This window comes from Podarcis vaucheri, assembly GCF_965113315.1.
Source record: "Podarcis vaucheri genome assembly, chromosome: 5".
In the NCBI taxonomy this organism is placed as follows: domain Eukaryota; kingdom Metazoa; phylum Chordata; class Lepidosauria; order Squamata; family Lacertidae; genus Podarcis; species Podarcis vaucheri.
This window is the reverse complement of record NC_138763.1, coordinates 31,497,854-31,518,677: the sequence shown is the minus strand read 5'-3', so window position 1 is coordinate 31,518,677 and position 20,824 is coordinate 31,497,854. Positions and strand designations below refer to the sequence as shown.

At 44.1% G+C, this 20,824-nt stretch overlaps 1 protein-coding gene across 14 annotated transcripts in view; it reads right to left on the bottom strand.

Moving 5' to 3' along the window:
• Positions 1-20,824, bottom strand: part of DOCK10 (dedicator of cytokinesis 10) — a 215,165-nt gene that overhangs the window by 40,580 nt on the left and 153,761 nt on the right. For all 14 annotated transcript variants that reach the window (XM_082221655.1, XM_082221651.1, XM_082221660.1 and 11 more), the window contains 7 exons: positions 14,488-14,580; positions 12,176-12,294; positions 10,444-10,513; positions 3,698-3,811; positions 2,747-2,818; positions 1,155-1,301; positions 156-239 (listed from right to left, as the gene is read on the bottom strand). In XM_082221655.1, coding sequence (XP_082077781.1) covers positions 156-239; positions 1,155-1,301; positions 2,747-2,818; positions 3,698-3,811; positions 10,444-10,513; positions 12,176-12,294; positions 14,488-14,580 — 699 coding nt within the window. The remainder of the gene's footprint in view (positions 1-155; positions 240-1,154; positions 1,302-2,746; positions 2,819-3,697; positions 3,812-10,443; positions 10,514-12,175; positions 12,295-14,487; positions 14,581-20,824) is intronic.

Genomic DNA, 20,824 nt, shown 5'->3' with positions numbered 1-20,824 from the left:
CTACGTCACTTCCCACTAAGTGGAATGAAAACATACACCGTCATGTGACATAAAACAATCCCATGACTGCAGGCACGGAGCAAGAATCCTAACACCTGATTCTTTCAGCTGCTGAAGAACTGGGCTGTACATTTAAACACTATGTGTTATCTTACCTTGTGGTCACCTGGTCCAAACATGCTTATATAGCTGTTGATCATCTTAAATACAAATCCACGGTCCATGAATGTGAAACAACGCTAAGAATAAAAATTGAGCTATTTTAATTATTCACTCAGGAAAGGGATTATATTAGCAGAAGAAAGGCAACAAAGCACCAAAGTTATCATCATCCTGTCAAACAATAAATTGACTGTGGACCATATCTGGTCTTGGGGACCAAATATTTGTCAGCAGCTTTCAGCTCAACAAGGAAGTCACCTTATATAAATGGCACTAAGAGATGAAGAGTCACAGTAATGTGGGTTCTTTTTTTTGCGGGGAGGGGAAGCCAAAGTAAGGCATTGTCTAGAAGCCTAACTATAGGTTTGACAAGCATGGATTCAATCCACGCCCCCCCCCCATGTATCCCTGGACTGACATTATGCCGTGGAAAAAATAAATTAAGCTTTTGACATGGCACTAGAAATATACTTTCTCTGCAACCTGTGATTTGCTAGAACTAGTGTCAGTGAAAACCAGGTGTCTGGTTCTATAAAGGGCTATAAATACAAATTGTAAGGTAGTATGATAAAGTTGCATAGTATGCTAAATTAGCATGAGCTTCTCCACATGGAGTGTAGCTGCACAGCTTCCAGGTTCTGACTGCTCCAAGCTGAAGGCAAACAACACAGTGCTGCTTATCAGGCACCCAGAAACATTTAAATGTATGACATAAGACTTTTATCATGTAGTGTAATACATTATGTTGTGTCAGCAACATGTAGAAAATCCACACTGTTTGTAGTGGCTTTATGGATGTTGCAAAACAGGGCTGAGGAACCTCCAGATACTGCTGGACTACAACCCCATCATGCCTAACCATTGGCTGGCCTGGCCAGGGAATTGGAGTCCAATAACCTCTGGAGCGCCATAAATTCTCCATCCCTGCTCTAAAATGTAGATCAGACCATACCAAGGCTAAGTAAAGGCTATTTGCGGTAAAAGCATCTTACCTTCAGAAACCTGCCAATGCTGTGATTTGCATTCCTTGTTTCTTCAAGAGCATCCCTGTGCTTCCAAACAACATGATCTGAAATCACCATGATGAGCGTATCCAGCTCATTTTGGAATGATTCTGGAAATCTCTGAGTGCGAGGCATCTGAACAGACAGCAGATGACGTTTTTAGAATATAAGTTTAACCCTGTCACCACTCAAAGTTCCCCTGTGGTTCTCTCCAGCCCACAAAACCCAACAAAGCTGCAACTTTCAAAGCTATAGAGCGCTCTATAGGAGAATTTGATGGCATTACTCATGAATGGGTTGTTAGATAGAGTGGCCCACCTGTGAAGCCAGCTGAGACAACTGCCTCAGGTGGCAGGATCTCAATGTAGATCTTATGTAGGTTCAGAACCATGAATTGGAAGGGAGGAAGAGGTAATTATATCAGTTTTGCATAGGAACCTACTTATGGTAAGACAAACCATTGATCCATCTAACTTGGTATTGTCTATTTTGACTGAGCAGCAGCTCTCCAATCAAAGAAAGGGAGGGGGGGTCCTCCAGAAGGATGGTTTCATCTGTGAACCTCCCAATTTCGTTCAACTACTAGCTATTGATTGTAACAATTAAAAAATGATTTTATTTGAGCTCCTATAAGTCCTACCAGCATGACCAACTGTGAGGGATTGTGGATGTTGTAGTACATCTGGAAGTCCCACCCATGCTCCAAAATTACATTTGATGTGCCATGAGAGCACAAAAATGTACAATGCTACCTTATATTGAGTCAGACCATCTAATCAACACTGTCTACACTGATTAGCAGAAGCTCTTTCTGAGATCTCAGGCAGAGGTCTCTCTTAAGAGGTCACTCTAAAGTGGTGATACTGGGGATTAAACTGGGAACCTCCAGCATACAGAGTCCATGCACTACCACTGCGTTATTGTCCTTCCAGTACCTAGAGTGCAGCCATTATATTATTAATTTGTGAGAAGCGACATTCTATGCACTAGCTCACACATCTTTGGATCCTGGCAAATGCTACTTTTTAAGGGGGAGGGAGGGAAGGAAGGGGATATTAATGGGTTTTTGTTTTTTTACTTAGCTTATTTCTGGGAGGGAAAAACTATGCTTAAGAAAGTGTTTACCTGACAGCCTAATGAAATATAATTGGGACTGTGGAGTAATCACAGCCTTGGCTCTGCCAGACGGAACAAGATAAGGATTATGTCATGCACACTCTGTGCAATTATCTTTCCGAAACAGCAGATGTGTCGCTGTTGCCTCATTTCTCTGCCAGATACACATTTGATTCTGCTGAATGTTTGTCTGTGAGCCAAGCTACGCATTTTCTTAGCTGCATAGCTCTACCTTTAACTCCATGGTTTGAATAGAGGTGTTTAATACAAATTATCTTCAGGTAGGGGTGTGTGTGTGTGTGTGTGTGCGCGCGCGCATGCGTCAATGAGAGAGACAATGGGCATATGCCAAAGTATCTTTTTATGCTCAGGGATGTTTTTGTTCAAGTAAGGTATTTTAAATGTGTGTCTGTGTAAAGATTGATATCTGCTTATTCATAATGGAGAGCAGCACACAGTCTTACCTGTATTCTCTTTGTATCCACCAAATGCTGAGCCATTGATTTTAAGGTAATTGCAAAAAAGAACCAGGAGTGCTATTAAAATTGGAAAAAAGAGAGCAGTAAGTTATCACAATGACAGCAATGCTCATTTCTTTGTTTTCCTTGTTCACCCTTACTTTATAGTTTCCTTCTTAAAATCAGAATGATCTCTGTAATTTAGGTGAGGCACGAAGAAAAGTTTTACAAACAAACAAACAAACAAACAAACAAATTTGGAGTTTCAATGGTCCAAATATTCCACATATTGCCATCTTGTTTCCAGAAGCTGCTGGCAAGATTGTGAACACTGTGAGAAAACTGACTTGCTCTTCTATAATCAGGGATCTACTTTAATTCCCAGTTTGTATATGTGTGAATACAGAAGGAATGTACTATAATTTCATTAAAAACAACAACCCACTAATAAGTTAATAGTTGTCCATAGAGCATATAGCACTCATTCAATTAATAACCAAAACTGAATGATTTCTAGATTAGAGTAGGGCAACAACGGAATCTAATGGGTGCCTTGCACTTGTAAAATATGTTGTGCAAACCCTAGTACAGCTGTTCCTATTACTAGGTAATAGTTAAGCTTGTGCACTACAGCTTGTGTAACTCTCAAACTTCATGTGCAAATGCCACGTTGGATCTCATCCCATATCTCCATGTACGGTACTTTAAATGCTGACACCCCAGTCAAGAATCCCATATGAACTTCTATGGGCACCCAGTTGGGAAGATCTGTTTATGTAAATGGCTCTGTTCACTTCAGTGGAATGGATAACCCAACAAACACAAATGAAGTGAAGCACTCTCTGGTGTATGGAGCAGTAAAAAGCCAACGACACACAAAAAAGGAGCATGAAAAAAATGGTAAATATATGCAAATCTTTCTAGAACTTGTAGCTTTGGAAAAGAAGAAAGATTTACCTTTAAAACATGTTTCACTGTTCTTTGCTCATTTGACTTCAACAGACCGGTCATATTCTTAGCTAGCTCCTCGTGAACTGTTCTTTCTTCAAATGACTTGGTCTTGAATACATACTAAATATATATATAATAAAAATAATAATAAAAACATCATCCACATACACAGAGGAATAGTTGGCAGTGAGAAGGCTGGTCTCCCAAGGCTCAGTGTAACATTCCTATTTGTTTGAAATGATTGCCATCTGACAGAAATAACAGAAGAGACACAGTGGTCTTTATATTTAAAGCAGAATTTATTGCACTGATTTATCATTTCTGCTTTCTCAAGCAGAATGAAAGGAAGAAGCGTATCAATTCAGAGTCCTCGGGTTCAGGAGGAGTTATGTGCTTTCTAGATACAGTGGTACCTTGGTTTACGAACTTAATCCGTTCCAGAGGTCCGTTCTTAAGCCAAAACCATTCTTAAACCAAGGCGCGCTTTCCCTAATGAGGCCTCCCACCACCGGTGCCCTTCCACCATTCGGATTTCGTTCTTAGACCAAGGTGAAGTTCTCAAACTGGGACATTACTTCCAGTTTTGCAGAGTTTATAAATCGAATCGTTCTTAAACCAGACTGTTCTTAAACTGAGATACCACTGTATATAAATAAATGCAGGAATAGGAATTATGTATGAATGCTTGAGGCCATGGCGATAATCAGAATCTCCATATCTTTTTGTTTATCAAACTGCAGAAATCCTGAATTGCTGTTCATTGCATAAGCACTTCGGGCTGAAGAGCTGGAAGTTTCTTTTGAGACAGGAAAGCACTCAACACTGTTTTTCCTTAAGTCCTTTTACCTTTGGCATTGGAAATACTGCTTTTATGTACTGAGCTACGTGCAATGTGGGGTTTCAAATCATGTATTTCCCAACATCATTTTCTAAAAGCAATTCTCTCTCAGTGTATGTAGATTTGGAGCTGTGAGGGATCTTAACTGCTTCCCTCCAGGGCAAGTCCCCAATGCAAATTGCCTCCCACTGCTCAATGAAGATAAAATTGTGTGGGTACTCTGTGATTAAAAGTGGCTTCATGAGGACTTCTTGTCTCTTGCAACTGGAGTAGGGAGGTTTCCAAAAAGTACCAAGATTAAGGTTTGGTACTATTCAGAGTAATCTAAATACAGTTGATTAATTCATTGAATAACCATTACTGTACAAACATAATGAATCACTAAATATTGTCCAGCTATTTAAGAGTTTTTAATGCAAATACATGTAATGTTGGTGTCTGGGCTATGATGTAATTAAAAAGAAGTGAAATCCTTCACAAGTCTGCTCAGCAGTAAGTCTTGCTGAGTTTAATGCGGATTACTCTCAGGTATAGCTGAATTTGGAAGAAAGGTCCTTTGAACTCAGTGGGTTTCCTTCCTGGGTAGACATGTATAGGATTGTACTGTGAATATGGATGCATACACACTATATATTTACAACCCATTCAAAGCACATTCTTTGCTTCAAAGAATTCTGGTCACTGTAACTTACCCATCTCAGAGTTAGAATTCCTAGCAACAAACTACAATGCCCATAATTATTTGAGGGGGAAGGGAATGTGCTTTGATTGTACCTCAGAGGAATAGTGTATATGCAGCACCTACTCTGGAAATTTTTGGTTTCATTAACTGATCCCCTGCTCTTTGCTTTCCAAATCATGAAAACACTGGACCCTGCACCAAAGTGTGGACAGAGCCAACCCTTGAAGTACGGTAAATGTTATGGCAGTTTTGTAAAACAAAGAAAGAAAGAAAAACTCATTTTACAGGCCAATCATTATCTACTAACAAATGAGCAGAAGAATGGTCCACATTCCTATTTTACCTACAACTTTGGTATAAGAATCATTAATGCTTGATTCACACTCTTTTCCCCCCTAAAGGTTGACACCACTTTTAAGTTTACTCACAGAAGCCAAGTCTTCTGATAATGGTGAATAGCAACACCTTCAAAACATGCCTTTTGAAATAGGCAATTAAATGTTGAACACATACATTTAAATATTAAAGCATCAATCCTGGCAGCACAAAATCATCAACAGATGCAATTAGCTTGCACATGCACCATTCTTTAGCAATAAACTCTCCTTACTGGCCAATCTGGAAATGTATGGAATGTAGTAACTCGCACATTTAATGTTTTTTCTGAAATATGGGACGAAGGGGCAAACCAGCCATTCAACCAATGCTGCTCTGAGCATATTAAGTCAGAGAATACTTTTAGCAACAACTAATTAAACACTTACACATTCCTCAGTCATTTACACCTGAAGAATACACTACATCTAAGCTTTGCACCACTGTCACTCCAGGCATAATTTGGCTAATGAAATGTGACTTGTACAAGGAATTATGTACTGTGTATGTGAAACAGCATTAAGCTTAACTGATCTTGAAATTGTTCCCTAATAAACCTTTCATCACACACTCTTCTTAGGCTGGAGCTTGATGCTATAGGAGATGCAAGGCTACAGTCTGAAAGAATAGAGTCCTATAGCAATTATGTGAAATCTTTGACCCTTCAAATATTGCTGAACTACAACACCCATCATCCCCGACCATTGGTGACACTTGCTGGGGCTGATGGAAGTTGTAGTTCAGCACTATCTGGAGGGCCAAAGTTCCCACACACCTGGCCTATAGCATCTCTTTCTTTCCTGATTTATATAGGGATAATGCATATTATGATATTGTCATGCAGAACAATGGCATCATGCTTTGTGACGAATATCTGAAGAAGGGGAAAGGGGAATAATTCATCTGCAGCGGATGCTGACCTGCTGCCAAAGTCCAAATCATAGAACAGCAGCAGCAGCAGCGACAACAATTATTTGTAAACACTTCTGAGTGTTCAAAAAACTTCACATACATTGGCTGCATTTGCACATTATGGTAAATATAAAGCATGGCTTATCGTATACGAGTGTGATCGTTTCATTCTTCCCCTCTTCTCCCACAATCCCTGTCTTGGCATTACATCCAAACCAGGTATTGTGATTTCTTTCACTCCAGCAAATCACAAGTAAGCCAGGAGCAAACCTTGGATATAGATCATGGTTTGTTGGAGGTGAAACAAACCATGATCTCTGGTATGGCCATGATGCTAGCCAAGGGCTGTGGCTTGTTTCCTCCTTTTGTGAGTGGGGTTCATCATGACATATGAACTGGGCTGTTATCTTGTTTGAATCCTTACAACAACACTGTGGGGTGTATTAATATCCCTATGCAGCAGCTAGAGAATTTAGACTGAGAGGGAGTAGCTTGTTAAAGGCCACATAGTGATTTCATGTCAGAGGTAAAATTCAAGGTGCCTGATTCACAGCTCATTCTCTTAGCTACAACTGCAGAATAGCCCTTGACATTCTTCAGAATGTTTGTTAATTATGGGGTTGCTTCTTTCTCTTGCAAGGTAGTTTTTCTATCCATTGCCCAATTTTTTTCCTACCCAATGCTAGATTAAATCCCGTGGGAGCCCCAGGGCCCCTAGGCAGTCAAAATCTCTCCCCTCACCTATGTGCGTGCTCTAGTGGGATAACATGGAAATAAGAAAGCTTGATTGTAATGTTCTTTCAAGATCAAGTCAATATTATTTTGATCCATTGTTGTGGGGCCCCTAAAAGGCTTGGGGCCTATAGCCCAGTGCCTTCTCTGCCTATTTGATAATCTGGCACTGTTTCTAGCAATAAATTCTTAAACCCTTGCTAAAAAACAACAAGCTTACAGAATGAATACTAGTTTATTCCATTTGCCAAAATATTCACATAACCCACACTTGTATGCTGTATCCAATTACAATTTGAACATAAGAAAGGTGTTTAATTTCCTTTATCACACTCACTTTATTATTTTGCTCATCATAGGTGTAAGCTTTCTTTATGCCAAAGTTCAGCAGTGTAATAATACTCAGAGAACCAAATGAAAAAAGTGTTTCTTGTTTTGTTCTCACAAAAATGTATAACTACTGTAGATTCAATTTATTTTTTGTTATGCCTCTTCTAGGCACAAAGTCAAACAGTAAAGGATTTATATCCCAACACTTAATATTTCTGATGGTATATCTGCCTGAGATAACTGCAAATCTTCATGATCTGTGACAATATATGGATGCAGAACTCAGTAAATCTCACCCTAATACAGACATGGACTGATAACCATAATTCTTAGCTTTAGGTCATTGCTGTCCTAAAGTGCTTCAACTACTGTACACTCATATCCTAATAGCGAGGACGAATAAATTCACTTTTTGTTTCAAGGATGAACTGCATGAATGAAATAGCTATCACATATCAAACACCACAGTTAGACCTTTCATATCACCTCAAACACAATGCTTTACAATGGAAGCAGTTCACACATTCCCTTTAAAAACATTCGGCGGAAAGTCACTGAGCAATGATTCTGAAGCTATATGTACATGCACATGTGAATCAGACCTAAATTCACTAGTTTATTCTTTTAACAAAATTTATGTACCACCTATTCTCTAGAAATACTCTAAGTGGCTGGACTAATACGGTGTAACTCCAAGCCAGAGGTGAAGGCTGGCACCAACTGCTCTCTAAATTTTCTTATTCCTTTGTTCACTGAAACACAGAATTTTCTAAACTTCTGCTTTTGAACTAGTTTGTATGAGGCTTGCCAGTGTCTGTGAGCTGATTCCACACTATTAATTTTTTTCTTACTTCAAGGGATTTTTGTTGTGATAAGTGCACAGCAGACATTCTCATATGGAAACATTTCATGTGAATCTGTTCAATGTGATCCTGTTCAGTCCTTTCTAACCTGGTGCCTCCAGATGATATGGATTTGAACTCCATTCAGCCCCAGGCTTCAAAGCTATGCTGGCTAGGTTTCAGAGGAGATGTAGTCCAAAACATCTGCAGGGACCCTGGTTGGAGTAAGCCGGTCTTTGCCATCCCTCCAAGAGACTGCAAAGTCAGATTTGTCTGGAGATGGGCATGTCAGCAGGCAAGAGTTGAAACTTACCGTATTTTTTGCTCTATAAGACTCACTTTTTCCCTCCTAAAAAGTAAGGGGAAATGTGTGTGCGTCTTATGGAGCGAATGCAGGTTACGCAGCTATCCCAGAAACCAGAACAGCAAGAGGGATCACTGCTTTCGCTGCACAGCTATCACTCTTGCTCTTCTGGCTTCTGAGATTCAGATTTTTTTTTCTTGTTTTCCTGCTCCAAAAACTAGGTGCGTCTTGTGGTAGGGTGCGTCTTATAGAGCGAAAAATACGGTATTTGTAAATCAAGCTGTTATTTCTTATTGCTACTGGAGAAGATCACATGGTTCATTATTATCTATTGAGCTGCAGTTCTGTATTGTAAAGGTAAAGGACCCCTGGATGATTAGTTCCAGTGAAAGGCGACTATGGGGTTGCGGCACTCATCCTGCTTTCAGGTCAAGGGAGCCGGTGTTTGTCCGCAGACAGACTTCCGGGTCATGTGGCCAGCATGACTTAACCGCTTCTGGCGCAACATAACACCGTGACAGAAACCAGAGCGCACGGAAGCGCCGTTTACCTTCCCGCCGCAGCAGTACCTATTTATCTACTTGCACTGGCGTGTTTTTGAACTGCTAGGTTGGCAGGAGCTGGGACAGAGGAATGGGAGCTTACCCCATCATGGGGATTTGAACTGCTGACCTTCTGATTGGCAAGCCCAAGGGGCTCAGTGGTTTAGACCACAGCGCCACCCGCGTCCCTGTATTGTAAGCAGCACATAAAGTGGTACATCTCAATTCAGAAATCCATAAACTGGAAGATATGCTACAGATCTAGGAACTGCATATCTAGGAACTCTGCGGATGCCAAGCAGTCCGTGTAACCCGCCCAGGAGGTGTGTGGCACCATTCATACCACAAAAGCTACCACAGACGTATCAAAAATTTTCAAAAGTAGGGGGGGGGGTCCGTGGATTGGCTTTTGAAAAAATAGGGTGTTCGCAGTACTTAGCTAATTGGGAACCACTTAGCTGCCTGGACTCCTATGCACATGTCTGATGATGTATGATTTCTATCTGCCCCAAGGGTGGTATTGGTAAAAAGACTGCATGTAATGTACTGAATGTGCATAGAGCTCTATGTATGTACATGTAAAAATTATCACTTCCCCATCCACCGAAGATGCATCAGCTGGGGGATATTCTTTCTCCTTTCAGGAAGTTAGTCTAATGGAGGTCTGCAGCAGGGACTTCTAAGTGGCTGCACTGAATTTCTGTACACAAGGATATGCTTTTAAGGTACTTGGTGGCAGCTTCCTAAATATCCTGGCAAGTTCAATGGCAGTTTTGAGTGAGAAGTGAATGGAGAAGGGGCATAACAAGCAGTGCAGACTCACGATAATGTGCAAAGAATCATGCTGGAAGATTAAAAATATTTAACATACCATAAGCAGGTACAAAAGCACTGTAATTTGGACAAATAAAAAAAAAGTTTCTTAAGAAAATAATGGGGGGGAAATAAGGAAATATTACAGCACAAGCAATTTCAAAGCACACAGAAAAGCATCGTTATTAAAATTGACCACCGAAGCCAATTTGACCATTTGTCAATTCCTTGTAAGAGAAGCAATTGATGAAATCACCACAGTTAACTTATAAAGGAAGATAACACACCTCTTACAACAACGTAAAATGCTATTTGCCATCAGAGAGGAAACCTGAGATAGGTATGTAATGTGATGATCAAAAAGTGAGTTAAATGCTCTTACCTTTACATATGTCTGGATACAGTGGTCTAATTGTTCTTCATGGAACTTGGCAACAATATCAGTAAGCACCCTGTAAAGTTAAATTATTGGATGACCATGAAGATACACATTTTCCCTTGGAGTTGTTTGACATTCAACATGGAACACAAGAAAAATCAATTGATTAAGGCAGAGGTTTTCAACCTTTTTGAGTCCACGGCTCCCTTAACCAACTACATTCTTTCTGTGGGGCTCAGGAGCCCAGTTATGCCACTTTCTTGTGGAGTGTTCCCTCAGCCTCCTCTCCTCTCTTCTTGGGAGTCCTCAGGGCAGAGGAGGGAGGGAAGGAAGGAAGGAAGGAAGGAAGGAAGGAAATAAAGAAAGAAAGAGAGAGAGAGAGAGAGAGAGAGAGAGAGAGAAAGAAAGAGGGACAGAGGCCAGCATTGCCCGTGGCACCCCTGACCATCATTCAAGGAACACCAGGGTGCCATGAATAGCTGTCAACCTTCCCTTTTTTTGCGGGAAATTCCCTTATTCCAGTGACGTTTCCCACTGCTTCCAGCTGCTATCCCGGATTGTTAGATATCCCGTAGATTGTCCCTGGGACAGGTGAGGCTGCTGATCCCTTATTTTCAAATCTGAAAGTTGACAGCTATGGCACTGCCATGGCACACCAGTTGAAAACCACTGAATTAAGGGGTTGTTTTTTTCTGAACCTAAGGAGCTCTCCAAACTTGTTTTAGCTTGCAAAACAACATTTTATTATTTTTTAAAAATGCACATGTGTGGAGCTAGAACTGGTTAACTCGGGTTCTAGAAGCAAACAGCTGGCATAGGAGATTCTAGGGGCTTGCATTGCTATCTGCTTTGGGAACACTGATGCACAGGATAACTTCAGGATAAATGCTTTGCTCCATATTTGCTTTTTAATGTTTATTTTTCGTCAGCAGACCAGTGGTCTGATTGCATATAAGGCAGCTTCCTAACTTCAAAGCCTATAAAAATTCTAATATAGAGATTTTAATAAAGGTATCATAAAACTCCAGTGCTGTTCTGCCTATGAAATTAAGGCAGTTAGTTCTGGAATGGAAGAAGAAAAATCCAGCACTTTTCATTGAATTAAAAATGGAAACACTACTTTCTACAAAAAATTCACAGTCTACTCTGGAGTTTTTGGGCATAATGAAATGGACCCAACCTTACATATGTCAAAAACATATTGGATTATTTAGCAAAGTTGTGGCCTCTGTGAAGTCAGCTGCAAAACTCTGCTTGGCGATTTTAGTAAAATTGAGCCATTCCAAAGGCAAAAATAAATACACAGATAATCAAGAGATGTGTCATGCGGAAGTGCATTCTAAATACAGCCTTAGTTATTCTGCCCATCCCTTCCCATAAATGTGACCTTTTTGGTGTAGCTGACAGGATCACAGAAAATTGCCTCTTCCCCTCCCAAAAAACTGCATATACAGATGTTTTCAAACATGAATGCCATTTTTAAAGTTAAGGCGGCATTCCCAATTTTGGTGTAAGTGACTAGAGGTTGTCTGGCGCCTGCTCGGAAGGGTGTAGCTGTTTTACATAGAGAAGGTCCCAGATTCTACCCCAGAATTTCCAGGTACAGCTGGAAAAGACCCCCACTTGAGAGTCAATGCCAGTTAGTGTGGACAATACTGGGCTAGAGGGATTAAGGCAACTTCCTATGTTACCAGTACAGACGGCAAACATGAAACGAATACAATGGAAAATAAACCTGGTCACAGCAGTTGTAATCTCATCCTCCTTATTCTGTACAAGTACCCAGAAGAGCTGGTTCAGAATCACAGGCAGAAAATTCACGATGACATGGATCCTCTCAATTTTAAGCAAATTCTGATTAGGAAACAAAAATACATGTAAAGACAGGCAGATTCTCTGCTGCTTTGTGACAACTGCACATTAATGTAATTTCATCAAGGTAGAGTTATATTTTGCCATAGAAACAGTTGTACCCAAAATCACCTGTGATTTAAACTGTATTTTAAATAGGTATGCAAAGATAAAGCCAGAGCAGTATAGCTGTTCAGGTGTTGAACATGGAGCAGGGAGATGTGGTTTGGATTTATGCACGTCCAATGGAGCTGCCTGGGTGCCATTGATCTGATAACACTTTCTCAACTTAACCAGTTTTAGGTGTCTATTTCTGAAATCTTCTATCGTTGCATGGTTAGCCAACAATGACAGAGTTAAGAAAGGATAAAATACAGTGACCCAGTGTATGCCATTGTGAGCTTCTTGGACAAAGGGAAGTGTGAAAAATAAATTAATATCAAGATTAATGGAGAATTTTCTCTGCAATAGCTTGCTGTTTTCTAAACCTTAAGGCAGTCTTCACCAACCTGCTGCCCTTCAGAGGTTTTGGACTACAACTCCCATCAGCTCCAGGCAGTACATGCTGGCTGGGGCTGATGGGAGTTGTAGTTCAAAACCTCTGAAAGGTCGTACGTTGGCGAAGGCTGCCTTACGAAAACTCAAGAGAAGCCTTAGTGCCAGCAAATTGCTAAAGACTGAGCTGTAGAAAATTGACCACAAAGGGAGGGGTGTAGTTAATGACCACATTTCCTCATCCTGTTACTTCCTCTATATGTTGCAGCTGTTTGAATGAGGAAAACCCCCAAAAGAATGACATAATGCTTCAGATTTAGCTTTTAAAGTGGCTAAATTTAATTTTGGGAAACTTTCTTGAATGAAAATGTGCAAATGGCTGTTCCAAGAGCATCACGGATCACAAACTGCAATATGCACATTTACCTCATGACAAAAGTGACATCAGAAATAGTGATGGACAAAGAGTTATGAGCTAGTTTTAAAGGGGTAATTTGATCATCTGTAAATAAGACAATTATTGTTCAAAAAAACAGTGAACCTAAAGTTGGTGTCCTAGAATAAGCTGCAGTGATTCCTCCAACTTTCATGACTTTAAAAGGGGATTATACACATTCAGGGAGAATAAAAGAATGCCTGGTCACAATAAATGACATCAAAACTCTCAGTGATGGCTATATACTAAGCCCACCCGCACCCCCTGATCAGAGTCATCATGCCTGAATACCAGTTGCTGGGGAACATGAACAGGAGATAGCTATTTCACTCATATCCTGCCTGTGTGCTTCCAAAACACATCTGGTCACTCACTGTGGGAACAGAAGGCTAGACTAGATGAGTCTCTGGTCAGATCTGGCAAGGCTCTTCTTATGGTATTCGGCACGCAGTGCTGTACATGGGGCATTGCTGAGCTCCCAGCTTCCAAACATAGTGTGTCGCTAGCTCTCATTGGAGAAAGAGGGTGAGGGGTGAAGCAAGGGGAGTTCAGGGTTGTGTGGCACAACAGAGCCAATCAGATGCTCTTGCGATTACATTCCCAAACAGCTCTGAGCTCCCCACGCCTTATCCCCTCTCTGGTAAGCATGAGCAATATGCTGCTACACAGGCCGCTACTGGTCTCAGGACATAGGGATGCTCTTATGGCGTTCTACCATCTATGCACTCACATAATGAATGGGAAGGACAGTAAACAGCAACACACAAGGTCATATGGTTCCTGGGAGCCAAATAAGGAAAGCAAACATTGTGTACCCTGGAGTTTTCTTGAGTGCTCCAGAACAACCTTGTAAATAGCCACTTGCCTGATCAACAGTGGCAAATAAAAGTTACATCAGTGTGACTAGGCAGGATGATTTATTTTTTCATTTGGGAGAGAGTAGGATAATTTCCTTTTCTGAAGCAGCCCGTGCTGTGAATGGTGAACTTAGGTGGGCAGGTATTAAACATTTGCCATGGGCCTGTAACTTTTGGGCTAAACCTTTTTTAGGGGGCGATCAGTGTCATTTGCAAAGCTACTTTGGAGCTATTCAGCAACGTGCCATCCATTATTGTGAATATGTGTGCATTTCTAAAACTGATACAATGGGAGTTATTCAAAAGGCAAAGTCAAAATGTAGCATTACTTAGTGGTAATCTCATCTTTATCACTACTACCAAATGCATCATTATCATTAACACTGCCATTATCATTTATCATCTTACCTTACAAGAGATGATAAAGTTTGAGGTAGGTGGTTGGGAGAGATCCCTGTCCCTTTTTTGGCACTGCTGGAAAAATCTATTCAGATATGGATCCTAAAAGCAGCAAAATACATTATTTACTTATTTATACCCACATCATGTACACATTGTATCCTGCTCTTCCTCCTATAGAAGCAGAGGGAAATCCAACCATATATGAACAAGAAACAAAACAGCAGTACGTATCCATCATTAAAAACGTATCAAATTCCATCAAACTGTTTCAGCAGCAGCAGAATACAACACCAAAACTACCGACACTCAGTCTGTTTCAAAGTGATACACAAAATGACAGTGAAGTGTCAGAAATACTGACTTGCATTCTTATAAGCAGAAGTGTAATGGCAAGCAATGAAACAATGAAAAATTAGCCTGATACAGTTAACTTCTGCATCACTCCTTTATATATGTTTTTCATGTTTTATTCAGCATTGATCAGATCTGTTGCAGTGTCAGCAGTGTCACTGACTTCACTAATACCTACACCCTCCCCCTTTCTGCAAAAGATTAATTAGTCTGTTTTCTTTAGCTATTTACTGTGCAATATCTTACCCCATAGATCTGTGCTGCTGGACAAATGTGAAAGAGGTCCCCCACCTGCTGCTGTTGTCCACCAGAGGCCCCCACTGTCATCATGGAAAGCTTGATGGATCGAACACGACTGCTGGTGGCAGCCAGCACAGAGCCCCAGAATGGGATATAGCAGAGCACGGCCAACCATAAATCTCCACATCCTAAGCCCATCCATTCCCCTGAAAGGGGCTTGATCTGGGCTTCTCACACACACAAAAATGAAGGCAGCCTTTCCCTCTACCTGCCCTGACCCAGCATGAGCTGCCAGGGCTTCAGATGTGGTGGCTGATCTGTTGCTCTGCTGCTGCCCACCATAGCTCAGGACTGCTGTGAAATTTTTGTTTTGACAATCTTTGTATACAGTGGTACCTTGGTTTATGAACTTAATCCGTTCTGGAAGTCCCTTCTTAAACCAAAGCGTTCTTAAACCAAGGTGTGCTGTCAGGGAACTGACATCAGAGGAAAGGGAGTTGGTAGGGCTCCCAGAGACTGGGAGAGAGTCAGCAGCTAAAGCAGGGACAAGGAGGGGGAGCGAGGGGTCTCTGGAGGAGGATCTCAGTAATGCTGAGAGAGACGCAGCAGCCCAGGCAGGAAACAGCAGGGGAGAGAAAGGGGTGAGAGACACATCCAGCGAAAATAGCGGGGAGGTGTCAGAAGCAACTGCAGGGAGACCCATGCTTCGCCGGAAGCTGCCACGTCGTGAGTCCAGGAGACGCGTTTCCGTTAAGGAACTTCTTTGCTGGAAGCGCTTCCGCAGGCAGCCACTGTCAGACTCTACTAGTGACTAGAGCAGACATGTCTGAGGAGCTCTGTCACACACAGAGGTTTGTGGGGCCGCACAAACTCTGAAGGGGCACAATTTTAAGCACAAGCAGCTAATCATCCCCTGACAGCAGTCTGACAGTCTTTGTACGCTGCCTGTGCAGGAGAAAGCATCATGAGCAACCCAGCCGGAACCGGAGAGGCAGGGGTTGGAGCTGGTCCAAGCTTGGAAGAAAGGTATCAAGCTCTGGAGGTCCAACTTGCGCTGCAGACGGCGAGGCTCGAGGAGAGAAGGGCTCAGGATGCTGACAAAAAGGGGAGAACCACTCAGTTCCCCAGAAAGGTACCAGGATTGGTGCAGAAGTTTGGGGGGGACCCCAAGGATTACCATGCCTTTAGGACCGAGATGCAATATGCCCTGAATGTGCAGTTTGATGAGTTCCCTGATGAGGAATCGCGAGTTGCTTTCGTAATTGGGCATCTTGAGAAGGGGGCGCGGGACTGGGTTCGACCCCTGATGGCAACGCACAACGATATCCTAAAGGACACTATGAAATTCTTTCGTGCAATGGATATCATGTTTTCCAGCGATATTGAGGAAGGGGTGGTGCGCAGACAGCTAATGGCTTGCAAGCAGGGAAGCAGATCTGTCCGTGAGTACTGGACTGAATTTACCATGCTGATTCACAGATTGGGGTGGGATTTATCGGCAGCACCCATTCAGATGCTATTTGAAGAAGGTCTTTCTTCGGCTGTGAAAGACGAGCTGTCCAGGAGCCCCAGGGCGGTGTCTATGGATCAGCTGACCAAATCTGCGCTGACCATTGGAGCGCGCCAGGAGGCAAGAGCCTTGGAGAGGCGGGAAGGGAGAGGGGAACGTCGGAAGGAGTTACGCATTCCAGACATTCCTGAGCCAGCTTTCCCGCCGGCAGAGCCGATGGAAATCGGAACAGCCCGCGCGCGCGCAGTTTCAAAGCCCAGTGAGGGGGCGAAGAAGGAGGGAAAGGGAGCCCGGAAATGCTATCTCTGCCAACAGCCAGGCCACTTTGCCAGAGTCTGCCCCCAGAGGAAGGAATGGCAAGGGATGGTGGGAGCAGTTGAGGGGGGAGAGCAGGGAGAAACGGAGCAGGTAAAAGCCAACGCCTGGTTGCCAACGTCAGGGCACTGCAGCCAGGCCAAAGAGCAGTGAAAGTGCCCGTGCCAGAAGCTCCTCGACCTGCTCTAGTGATTGAAGTGTCGCTAGAGCTGCAAAATGGACACCCCCTAAAAATAAAGGCGCTGTTGGACTCAGGCAGCTCCTGCAATTTTATGAGCAAGGAGTTTGCTGCTGAACATCAGATACAGACTATCCCTTTAAGCAACCCCCTGCAGGTGACCACGATCGATGGCAGGGAACTGTTGGGAGGAGGAGTTAGCTTGCAGACCGTCCCAATGATAATGAGGGTGGCAAGGCACACAGAACTGATAGCGTTTAATGTGGCCACCTTGGGAGGCGCTCCCATTATTTTGGGAATGAGCTGGCTAGCCTTACATGATCCGCTGGTGGGCTGGCATCAAAGAGTGGTTTCCTTCGGTTCAGCACATTGCTTAGAACACTGCAGGGGGGAAAAGGGGTCAGCAGGGGCCCAAGCCACCCTGGCAGGGACTGAAGTAATGGGGAAGGGGAAGGTGCCACCACAGTATGCTGATCTCAGCGACGTGTTCAGCGAGAAGGAAGCTGACCAACTACCCCCACATAGGCCCTTTGATTGCCAGATCAATTTACTCCCTGGAGCACAGCTTCCTGTAGGCAAGTTGTATGCCATGTCAGACAGGGAAATGCAGGAGTTGCGAGCGTTCATTGACAAGAACCTGAAGAGAGGCTTCATCAGAGAGTCCAAGGCAGCGGGGGGTAGCCCAGTGTTTTTTGTGGATAAAAAAAACACGGACAAGCCGAGGCTGGTATGTGACTTTCGGCGGTTAAATGCAGTGACAGAGCCGGCGGCTTTTCCTATGCCCAGGATTGATGATATTTTGACCAGGGTGCGAAAAGGAAAGATTTTTACAAAGCTGGACCTAAGGGGGGCGTACAACCTGATACGTATAAGGAAAGGGGATGAATGGAAGACCACCATGTTCACCCCTTTGGGGGCATTTGAATACCTCGTTATGCCTTTTGGATTACAAACAGGCTCCGCGTGTTTTCAAGCCTTCATGAACCACGTACTGGGGCCTTTGCTCTACAAGAATTGCGTGGCCTTCTTAGATGACGTGTTGGTGTATTCGGAGAATGAGGAGCAACATGTGAGAGACGTCAGAGAAGTGTTGAGCAGGCTGCAAGCCAACAGACTGTGGGTGAAACTGGAGAAGTGTCAGTTTCATACCAAGGAGGTGGAATTCCTGGGGTACCGCTTGTCAGACAAGGGGTTGGCCATGGACCCCGGCAAGGTTCAAGCGGTGCTGGAATGGAAAACACCCAAGACCAAGAAGGATGTGCAGAGGTTCCTAGGGTTTGGAAACTTTTATCGTAAGTTCATCCGAAACTTCGCCCACCTGACGGCGCCCATCACGGACTGTCTCAGCAGTAAAAAGAAGTTTGTTTGGACGGGGGAGGCGGAGCGAGCGTTTGAGGAACTGAAAAGGGCCTTCGCCTCTGATGAACAACTTCTACATGTGGATTTACAAAAAAAGCTGAGGGTCGAAACAGACGCTTCTGACAGAGCCATAGGGGCGGTGCTTCTTCTGCAGCCGGGGAAGGAGGGGTCAGAGTGGCGACCGTGTGCCTTCTTTTCGCGAAAGCTGAACAAATCGGAGAGGAACTACACGGTGTACGACCGGGAACTTCTTGCGATTCATGAGGCCTTCCGGAGATGGAGGCACCTGCTAATTGGTGCACAACAGAAGGTGCAAGTGTGCACGGACCATAAGAATCTAGAGTATTGGAGAACTGCGCGAGTGCTCAACCAACGGCAGTTGAGATGGGCCCAGGAGTTCTCCAAATTTAACTTTGAGATTTGTTACGTACCAGGCCCGGAGAACGTTAGGGCGGACGCTCTCTCACGCAAACCTGAATATTTGGAGGGAGAGGGTGCACCCGAAGAGACCCATGTCATTCCCGAGGACCGCTGGGTGTGTGGGGCGGCATTGGTGGGGCAAAGGGAACTGGTAGAGGGAACGGTGCAGGATGAATACGCCCAGGACAAACTCAGGGGTCTCAGGAGGGAGGGAGACAAACCCGGGGGTTTTGAGGAGAGAAACGGGGCGTTGTACTACAAGGGAGCGTTATACATACCTGAAGGGGAATTGAGGGAAAAGGTACTCAAGCAACTGCACGATAGCCCCACAGCAGGGCATTTTGGGCAACACAAAACCATGTGGCTGGTTACCAGGGAATTCTGGTGGCCCAAGGTAAGGGAAGATGTGCGGGAATATGTGAGAGGGTGTGACCAATGCCAACGAGCCAAGGGGGAGAGGCGGGCACCGGCAGGTTTATTAGAACCACTACCCACGCCGGAAAGGCCATGGGAGGCAGTGGCAATAGATTTCATGACGGATCTGCCCAGGTCCAAAGGGAAAACAGCCATCATGGTTGTGGTAGACCTGTTAACCAAGATGGCCCACTTTATAGCCTGCTCACATGCGGTCACAGCGGAAGAAACCGCTAAATTGTTTGTGGAAAATGTGTTTAGGCTGCATGGCGCCCCCTTGAGGGTGGTTTCTGACCGAGGGAAACAATTTACTTCCAGGTTCTGGAGGAAGCTCATGAGCTTATTGCATGTAGAGGTGAATTTCTCTACTGCCCGTCATCCAGAAACCAACGGGCAGGCGGAAAGAGCTAATGGTGTCCTCCAGCAATATTTGAGGTGTTATGTGAATGACAGAGAGAATGATTGGGTGGAGAAGCTGGCGTTGGCAGAATTTGCCTACAACAATGCAGAGAACGTATCCACGGGGATGAGCCCTTTTTTGGCTAATCACGGGTGTCATCCCCGAGCCTTCCCAGGGGGGGAAGGGGAGAACTGGAGCGTTCCAGCCGCAGAACAGTTCGTTGAAGAAATGGAAGCGATCCATCGCCAGCTCCAACTTAATTTAAACAGGGCGAAGGAGGAATATAAGAGGCAGGCAGACAAAACCAGAAGGGAAGGGGAAAGCATTAGGGTGGGGGACCAGGTGTGGCTGTCCACCCAAGGGTTACCATTCAAAGGAGGTTGTAAGAAGTTAAGACCCAAAAGGCTGGGCCCATTTGAAGTCACGCAACAGGTCAACCCAGTGGCTTTCAGACTCCGGTTACCGAACCACATGAAGTTGCACCCAGTGTTCCACAGGTCGTTGCTGTCACCGTATATAGGGGACAGAGAGGGGAGGGTCAATAGGGGACCAGCTATGGAGGAAAAAGAACACAGCTACCATGTAGCGGAGATTCTCGATTCCAGGTGGAAGGGAGAGCAAGTAGAGTATTTGGTAATGTGGGAAGGGGAGCCGGAGTCGGAAAACACCTGGGTCAGGGCAGAGGATGTAGGTGACGAGGTTTTGATTGAAACTTTTCATCAGAGATTCCCTCGTAAACCCCAGCCAGTGGCGAGGTTCCGGAGGGAATACTTCGCCACCACCGACGAAGAAGAAGAGTTGGAGGGGTTCTCTGATTCCGAGGTGGAGGAGGATTCAGCGAGTCGGAACGAAGACCGATGGAGGGAAATGTTCGAGACGTCTGAAGATGAAGAGGATTCTTTTCGGGGTTTCAGCTCCTCACCGCCCAGAGGAGAGAGTAGGGGCGGGGGAGAAGGGGGCCCTGGAGGGGAGGTGGATGTCAGGGAACTGACATCAGAGGAAAGGGAGTTGGTAGGGCTCCCAGAGACTGGGAGAGAGTCAGCAGCTAAAGCAGGGACAAGGAGGGGGAGCGAGGGGTCTCTGGAGGAGGATCTCAGTAATGCTGAGAGAGACGCAGCAGCCCAGGCAGGAAACAGCAGGGGAGAGAAAGGGGTGA